General features: G+C 36.1%; 1 protein-coding gene across 1 annotated transcript in view; it reads left to right on the top strand.

Annotated features, from left to right (window-relative positions):
- LOC145293997 (dynein axonemal heavy chain 10-like) overlaps positions 1 to 9,712 on the top strand; it is a 345,710-nt gene that overhangs the window by 9,921 nt on the left and 326,077 nt on the right. The window contains exon 3 of the mRNA XM_080140914.1: positions 7,468 to 7,550. Within this exon, the coding sequence (XP_079997040.1) occupies positions 7,468 to 7,550 (83 nt within the window). The remainder of the gene's footprint in view (positions 1 to 7,467; positions 7,551 to 9,712) is intronic.

The following is a 9,712-nucleotide window of genomic DNA, read 5'->3' as shown; positions in this document are numbered from 1 at the left end:
TTTCAATTATATATATATATATATATATATATATATATATATATATATATATATCCTGTCTGCTCATCCTTCGGCTACCATTCACATTTGTGGTGACTTCAATGTCCATAATGTGGAATGGCTGACCCACTCAAACAAGACAGATGATCAGGGGAGGTTCTGTCATGATTTTGCCATTGCCTATGACGTCACTCATATTGTTTATGAACCCACCCATGTGCCCGATACTACTGGTCAGTATGCAAGCCTTCTAGACCTTTTTTTCACAACTTCCCCTGAGCTATGTTCATGTTCCGTCCTATCTCCCCTGGGATCCTCCGATCACACAGTTGTATCAGTTAAGATAAAAATGAAATGAAAGTCTTCAGATATACCTCTCCACCGTACTGTATATCGATACTCTATGGCTGACTGGGATAGCTTCCGTACATTCACATCTGATCTACCTCTGCATTCCATGTTTAAAAAGGATGTATCCGCTATAGTATCAGACCTTACCGAATGGTTAATTGTAGGCATAGACCGATTCATACCATCCAAAAAATTCCAACAAAAACCTAACAGCCAGCCATGGTTCTCCCCAGAATGTGCTGCTGCCATTACACACAGAAATCACTTTTTCCATAGCTATCAACGTAATAGATGCACTGAGACTAAAGCTGCCTTCAGGACTGCCAGCAACCACTGTAAAAGAGTAATAAAACATGCAAGAGAGCTATATGCTCAGTCCGTCAAATCCAAAGTAGCTGAGTAGCAGCTTGGTTCCCACCAGTTTTGGCAAATAGCAAACAGGATCCTGAACAGAAGCATGCGTTCCATCCCAACCATCATCAATGGACCTGAGATCATCTCATCAGCATCAGACAAGGCCAAACTATTCGCCAAGAACTTTGCAGCTAACTCTACCCTCTGCGACGAAGGGCATCAACTCCCCGTATTTCCTCCTACAACAGACAACACCTTATCCAACATACAAATATCTGTGCACGAGGTCGTCAAACTAATCAAAAACCTTGATTCCAGTAAAGCAACTGGCCCAGATGACATTCCAATTATAGTGTTGAAAAAGCTTCGACCAGAACTTGCCCCCATACTTACAAAACTGTTTAAGCATTGTCTTAAGGAGAAGTGCTTTCCAACACCCTGGAAAACCTCACCAGTATGCCCTGTATTTAAGAACTCAGATGATAACTCATCCCCCTCTCAGTAAAGACCAATAAGTCTCTTGTGTCATGAGTAAGTTACTGGAATCCATATTAAATAAAGAAGTAGTCAACCACCTCAGCAGAAATAATCTCCTTAGTGACATGCAATATGGTTTCTGTTCTGCTAGATCTACATCTGATGTGCTAACAGTTATATCCCATAGGATTAGTGAATCTCTCGACAAAGGCTTCCTTTCTAGGGCAATTGCTCTTAACATATCAAAGGCCTTTGAGAAGGTTTGGCATAAGGGCCTACTTCACAAGATTTCCAGCTACGGTATAACTGGAAATGTTTTCTCAATAATTAAATCATTTTTCTCTGATAGGTTCATAAGAGTAGTGATTGATGGGCAGAAATCTGAAGCCCACAGTATTAATGCTGGAATCCCCCAGGGGTCCAACCTTGGCCCAACCCTCTTCCTGATCTACATCAATGATCTCCCAAAACACATACTAAATTCATTCGTTGACATCTATGCTGATGACACGACCATCTACGGCAACACATCAAAGGCCGTAAATAACAAATCTCTCTCTGATTCCCTCTCCTCTGATTTTGAGCGCGTCGTTCAGTGGGGGAAGAGATGGCCGGTTACTTTTAATGCATCCAAAACCAAGCTCCTAACTTTACATCATAAACGTTCTGTTCCTCATCTAGCATCAATTGAAATGGATGGCTCGTCTTGGGGAGGCTTCATGTTTTGACAAGCTTCTGGGTTTGACCTTTACTCCCGATCTGAAATGGAACAGGTATATAAAGTCTGTTGCTCGGGCCGCTGGGAAAATGGTAGGATCCTTCTACTGCTCCAGAAGATATCATACTACTGATGCAATTTTCTATCTCTATAAAAGCCAAGTACGTCCAAAGATGGAGTACTGCTGCCACATCTGGGCTGGAGCTTCAAAAAACAGCCTATCCTGCCTTGACAAAGTACAAAATAGACTTTGTGGCTTAGTGGGGGATGCTCTCCTCTCTTCCCTGCAGCCTCTCTCCCACAGAAGAGACGTTGCAAACCTGTCTTTGTTTTATCGTTATTTCCATGGTAAGTGCTCATCCGAGCTCCAATCTCTGGTTCCCCCTCGCCAATCCTTTATGATAAACACCCGTCTAGCTAAAACCACTCAGTAATTTCCCTCACTCTTTTCTGTGCCTAAGTAAAAACGTAGATTCCATGAACATAGCTTTTTTTTTGAGAAGTGCACGCCTGTGGAATTCTCTTCCGTTTGCCTGTTTCCCACCTGACTACAACTTGGACGTCTTCAAAACTAATATAAACAAATTCCTGATTAATCGCCCCCTTAAGTAAGACGCTTCATCAAATCTCCAATACTAACTGTTACTACGATATTATCCCATTGATTATTGTACACAAAATAACCCTTATCCCCGAGTGGCTTATGGGCCTTGATAAGTGGTGATCCCCATGTAAAAAAAAAAAATATATATATAGGATAAAGATTAATATATATGTATGCATATATATATATATATATATATATATATATATATATATATGTCACTGACTTTTCAATTATATAAACCCAATAAAATTCGGAATACTATAAGACATATATTATCTTCCCCAGCAAAAACATGACAAATAAAGAAAGACATACTGATGATGAGACTTTGCCTCGAAATATATTTATGAATTTCAACATAATTTTCTGACCTATTTTAAACCTGGGTGTAGTTAAATGTGTGTGTGTTTTTTTTTAAAATATTTTGTTAGTTTATATATATATATATATATATATATATATATATATATATATATATATATATATATATATATGAGCAAACAGTTAATAAAACATGTTAAAAAACACTTTGAAATGAGTTAAAAACATATTTAATCTGAAAAGAAACACTAGATAAGTGGATAGTCCTTAATCCGTGGAGTTTCGAAGAAATACTTTCCTTCTCATCAGAGGGTAGGAATTAGTAAAATGCGGGATCGGATTTAGCATGCAAAAGTATTTGATGAAACAACAAGTCAGTCAGAGATCTTGCTTGAAAACAAAAAAGTGAATCAGAGGGAATATGGTGAAGAAAAAGGTCATTACATATGAATGGATAGTCTGGTGGAAGATAAATAATCCAGTGACGGTAAAATCCAAATGTATAACTTCAAGAAAGTTAATTGAATTTCCATTTGCACAAGTAAAATCCAAGGAAATCCCGTAATTGGAAGAAGATGGTCCATAATAATCCAAAGGCAGAAATCCATGGAATAATTCATAAAAATGTGTACAAGGAAAAAAGGAACAGATTCCAATAATATTAATAAAAGAAAAATAAGATATGCTTTTCACTCTACTTCCAAGACATAAATCTTAATTTATATATATTTATATGTATATATATATAAGGCAAAAACATGTGTGTTTGTCCATGCATATGTTGTCATTAATTAGTCTTCAGATAAGGCCAATGGCACGTTTGGTTTCAGCAGATTCTTAGGGATACCTTTTTGGCCTCGTTTTTGCAAAGAATTTGAAAGCCAGAAATTGTTTCCTGTTTGACAGTTTGAAGGCTTCCAAATTCCTTTCGAATTTTGATGGTTTATGAAATAATCAATTCTTTGAAGAGGGTGTTGTGGTTTGCTTAAAGCATTGTGCATAGTTTGCAAGGAGTTGTAATTGAAGGCCATGCCAATGCAGTCTTGTAGGCGAACACTGCTGAGTATGAGACGAGGAAATGAAAGAATAATGACAGTATTGGAGGATTTCCATAATTTTCGATCATAAAATATTTATTTATCAATAAAATGTGTCGTGCCAAGAATGTAGTGTAGTGTGGTATAAAGTTCCCCAATTTTTTAGGTATACCTCTTTATCAAGAAGAAAAAGAAAAATGTGTACAATCACTTGGTCGAGGCTTTTATTTTTATGCCAGCAGCAGGAAGCAGGGAATAAATACCACTTATGCAGTCAAACAGGTTTGCATACTTATCCAATTAATTTTCCGAAATTCAGGTCGGGATTAGTGTTGTTAAATATTATTATAATATTTTTCATTTCAATAATTAATATTGTTATGTGTTTCACTAATGATTGTCCACAAGTGTTTAATATCCTAATGTGTGTATGCATGATGTTTTCATTCTGTCTTGTTTGATAAAAGGATGTAAGAGGGATATCTCCATTATAGTCGAGCAGAATTGTTTCCCTTGACTAGTGTTCTATATGTGTGTTTATTTTTTTATTTTTAAACCGTAATTCTTATAAATCTTTCTTATTAATTAATTTATTTATATATACTATTACTTATTTAACTGTTTGTCAAGAACGTAATAGTAGTTAATTAATACTAGTCAATGTGTAGTTATCTTTTTATTTATTTATTTATTTATTATATATATTATGTTATTACATATTAATCATGTTTTGTTGAATAGTCTTAGTATTGTGTATTAGTGTCCTATACGAATGTCAAATGTAATGATATTTAAGCATTCATGCACATCAAATATTAGTGTATGATAAACATTGTTTGTTATTATAAGCAGTGAGTGCATGTTAAAAGTGGTCTTTGTGTGGTTATATAAGGAAGCTGCAATTTAGCCCCACTCTGTTGTTTACTTTTTTGGTTGAATTTCATTATTAACAGTGATTCTTTGAGTCTCAGATTACCTTAGTCTCTTTCTGTGACTATTATTTGTATTCATATGGCGTTGGTGGCATTGTGAGATATGTGTTTATAGAATAAAGGCGCCTTAGTTGTAATGTGTTCATTTATGCATATGTGCAATGGAATAACTGTACTATCGATGTAAAACTAATTGCATATCACGTATTTTATTTGATACACTGAATACATGCGATTGCATAAGCCTGTTTTATTGATGAGGCAATTTGGTAGAATGTAGGGGTCGTTGTTGGTTAATTTTATGGTTTTGGATAAGTACTATTTCAGTGTTGTTGCAGAATGTGTGAGTTGGATATCTGATTTTTCTCTTCATATGGCTTTGCAGATAGTTGATATTATTCTATCACTGAAGTGTAGTAGTCTTAAGAAACAGGTGTGGGAGAGGGTGTATTGTTCTTGTTTTTTAGATGTGTTGTATCGTGGGACGCATTAGATTAACATAACATAAAATATCTTACCGCAGGGAGTCCAGCCTTCACGTGGGTATGTTGCAACTCAGGAGAAAAGAACATAACACTTATGAACAAATAAGGAAACGTTTATTATGAAGACATGCGCACACACACGTAACTACAATTCAAGCATAATAGATGAAAGTTAGAAGTCCAAGTATGGTAACATGAATGAACGGGGATGATGTTCACCTCGCCATTTCAAAGTCACTGTTTTCCCTCCACTGTGTCCACTTCCGGTCGTTGATCTCGCGAGAAGTCACAAGAATTTAAAGTTTAGGACTACAGACAAAGGGAGGCGACTTTGCCCAAAGAAGTAAAGAGTTACTCCCCTTTGCATTATACTTTTGTTTGATCTCAACAAGATGTTTTATGTAATCGCTGTGGCCGTTTGTTCAAAATGTGTTTGTCCAGGCTATATATTAACATCTACTTTTGTTGCTGGCACAAAATATATACACACACTGACAGCAAAGTAAAAATCACAACACAGTTGATCTACAAAAATGTATTATTGTTTTTATTTCACTCCGGCAAATCAGATTTTCTGTGACAAATTGTTATTCTTGTTTTGACGTTTAATGAAAGGTGCAAGGGTGGGGGGTGCATGGGTTAGACGGTTGGCTGGTGGTGAAGAAGTGGTGACACATGCCGCAGCCTTCTCTCTCTGATTGGCTTTTTTGTGTTTCTGTGACGATTTTATTCATAATCACAGTTTTTCCATTGGGATCTATAATATTTGCTTTGTCTACTGTCTCAACTGTTGACCGATATCTGCTCAAATATTTCTTTTTCTTCCTCCTTGCCATGTTGTAAATATGGAGCGAGATGTCTGTTTATATAGAGCCGTGCATTGTATCTGGCGGTTATATTTTGAAATGTTTGAACTGTGCGTAGGTAACGCGTGAATAACGTCAAGAATGAGAGTTCAATAGAAACGTTGTTTTAATTTGAATAAAATAAAATACGCATCAAGTGATAAATTTCAAACAAGTAAAATATTTGTTTATTTTCCTAGTATACGTTGTGATTTGCTTTCACGTGCACTTGATGCGTATTTTATTTTATTCGGCATAACTGATGTTTATTCTCGGCTTTTGGGAGCCGGCATAAAAATGAACGCCTTTACTAAGTGATTGTACACATTCTTCTTTTTCTTCTCCTTGATGAAGAGGTACCCCTTCGAAAATTTGTGAACTTTAGACTACACTATCATCTTGTTCGTAAATAAGTATTTCATTACTGATAATTATTGAAATCCTCCAATGTTCTCATTATTCTTTTTACTTCCTTGTCTCGTACTCTCATACAAGACTGCATTGTCATAGTCTTCAAACGCAACTCCTTTGAATTAATTCTGTATATTCAGCTATTAAAATAAGATTATAATGAACGGCTTGTTTAGGAAGAAACTAAAATGATTTCTGGTGGATTTAATTTCATGATTAAATTAGCTTTTTAAAATAAGATTTTAACACAAAAGTTTTTTTTTATGCCATTGCAGTTTTGATATTAAATATTGGATTAATAGTAAAGAAAATACATGAATATTGGATGTGAAATAAATTGAAGAATGCACACACACACACACACACACACACACACACACACATTCACACACAAGCATACATTTATACACTTTCACACATACAGACATTCACACACACACGCACACACACACATAGTCACATGCATACATTCACACACAAACACACACACAGTCACACACACACATTCAAATTCATACATTCGCACACAAACATTCACACATGCACACATTCGCACACATACATTCACATACAAACATACATTCATACACTTTCACACACACACACACACACACATTCACACACATTCACACACATACATTCACACACAAACACACATTCATACACTTTCACACATACACACATTCACACACTTTCACACACAAACATTCACACACGCACGCATTCACACACACATTCACACACACATTCACACGCATTCACACACACATTCACATACATTCACATATACACATTCACACACTTTCACACACACATTCACATTCACACACATCCACACACATATTCATACACTCATGAAGTTATATTTGATTAAATATAGAATTTAAATTTTTACACCGTTGATCTTTTTTTCTTACTGTTATGAACAGCTCAAAAAGGTGAATTAAAAAAGAAAGACTCTTTGGCTGATGGAGAAGAAAAAGCGGAAGATTCCAGTGATGAGGTGAAGACAGTAAGTAGAAATATCTCGGAGCATATCTATTTATTTAAACTTTTGTTTAATTGAATGTTAAATTTAGCAAAATTTTCGATGTTTTTCTATAACAAAGTACAGGTGAAATATGGCAGTTCCAAAGAAATTAATAGGGAAAAATCTTTGATATATTTACATAGTAGGAAAAAGCAGGTATCTGACTGATTAGTATTAAAGAAAGATTATTTAAAGTTCAGCTATTTAAGGTGAGGTTTCGTTCTACAAAACTACAAGCTTGGCAATACCAAGTACATTTGCTGGTAGATATTTAGGGCGACAAGTGCAAGAAGCAACAAAATAATTATCAAATCTACCAAAAGTTCATTTTAGTGTTGGGACGATTAATCGGAATCGGAATTGAGAATTGTAAAAATCAGAACATTTGGGGATATCGAAATCGGTATCGGAATCAGAAATATTGGTGCCTATTTTCCGATGCCGAATCGATTCTTTTAATTGTCTTTTTTTTTTTATCGTATTTTGTTTCACGTAAAATCTTCCATTGCTAGTAATATTGATAAATTAGTAAATATTCATTGATTTTAAAATACAAGTAAAGCTAAAATCAATAGCTCACTCTTCACAAGTGTATTTTGACATTTAGGAAAATATCTGCATATTTAACATGTGTGTTTTGACGAAAATCGGGGAAAATAAAAATCTTATAGTTAAATAATTAGAAATTTATAAAGCATCAGAAGCAGAATCGGTAATTGTATCGGAATCGGGAAAAATATTTGAATCGTCCCATCACTAGTTCATTTGAATAGAAATTATGAATCTGACATCTTGTTTAATACCTAGGCAGTGTGTACAAAGAAATCATTTTGACAAAAGCGTGCACCTGGACAAATGCAAGAAACAACAAAATAATTATCAAATGTATGAAAAGGTCGTTTGAATAAAGAATTATGAACCTTTTTTTTTTTTTTTTTTTTATTCAATTTTCACCCCAAACAAGGCACAGTGCCACTTTGAAGCAGGGGGCTACTATCAGGGACTTAATTAGCGGGGTCATTATGAAGGGAGATGAGTAGAAAGATGTTTGTTAACATTACACTTGAACTTCTGCATATCATTGCAGTTGGGAAAGCAGAATCCCGGAAGGGAGTTCCAAAGACCCGCAGTTCTCGGGAAGAAACTATTGGAGTAAAAGGCTTTCTTGCACCTAGGGATCTCTACTGTAAAGGGATGAGACTTAGTAGCTTGTCGGGTTTGTCGGGGGTAGTTACGTCGGGGAGGTACAAGTGTTTGCAGTTCGTCAGAGCATTCACCATTGAAGTATTTGTAGAACAGGCAGAGGGATGCAACATCTCGTCGATGGGACAGAGGCTGAAGCCTAGATAACAGTTCAGGACCTATCAGATTGGCGACTCTCTTTTGAACCCTGTCCAGGAGCGAGAGACAAGAAGCAGATGCACCAGCCCAGATGTGACAACTGTACTCCATACATGGGCGAATGGTTGCCTTATAGAGGTATAGGATACTGTCAGGCGTAAGTAGTTTTCTAGCACGGTAGAGGGAGCCAACCTTCCTTGCTGCAGCCTTGGCAATGCTCTCAATGTATCTATTCCAGTTCATATTCCCTGTAAACGTTAGGCCGAGGAGTTTAAAAGAAGTACTTTCAGGTAATGTGTTCTTGGCCATTGCTATTGGTGGCAGAGAAGGTTTCTTGTAGTTATTGAAGGAAACAAGCTTAGTCTTAGCAGCATTGAATGTGACCAACCATTTTTGTCCCCATTCCACTACGGATTGGAGGTCATCCTCTAGCGTTTCTGCCATTTCCTTGGATATGTGTTCATTTGTTTTCCCCTCATATCTGTTATAGAGAGTGGTGTCATCGGCAAATATACTCATCTCCGAAACAATTTTATCAGGGAGGTCGTTTATGAATATTAGGAATAATAGAGGTCCAAGGATAGACCCCTGAGGTACTCCCGCATTTATGTCGTATTGTTTGGATGTACGACCGTCGAGGACAACTTTGATTTTTCTATTACTTAAGAAGGATTTAATTACATTATGAATTCTTCCAGTGATTCCATATGATCTAATTTTCCTTAGAAGACCATCGTGCCATACCCTGTCAAAAGCCTTAGATATATCGAGGGCTACCGCTCTACCCTCCCCTGTTTTATCCA

This window comes from Euprymna scolopes, chromosome 2 (assembly GCF_053919585.1).
Source record: "Euprymna scolopes isolate OS-2025 chromosome 2, ASM5391958v1, whole genome shotgun sequence".
In the NCBI taxonomy this organism is placed as follows: Eukaryota; Metazoa; Mollusca; class Cephalopoda; order Sepiida; family Sepiolidae; genus Euprymna; species Euprymna scolopes.
The sequence above is the reverse complement of the archived record's forward strand: the minus strand, read 5'-3'. Positions and strand labels throughout refer to the sequence as shown.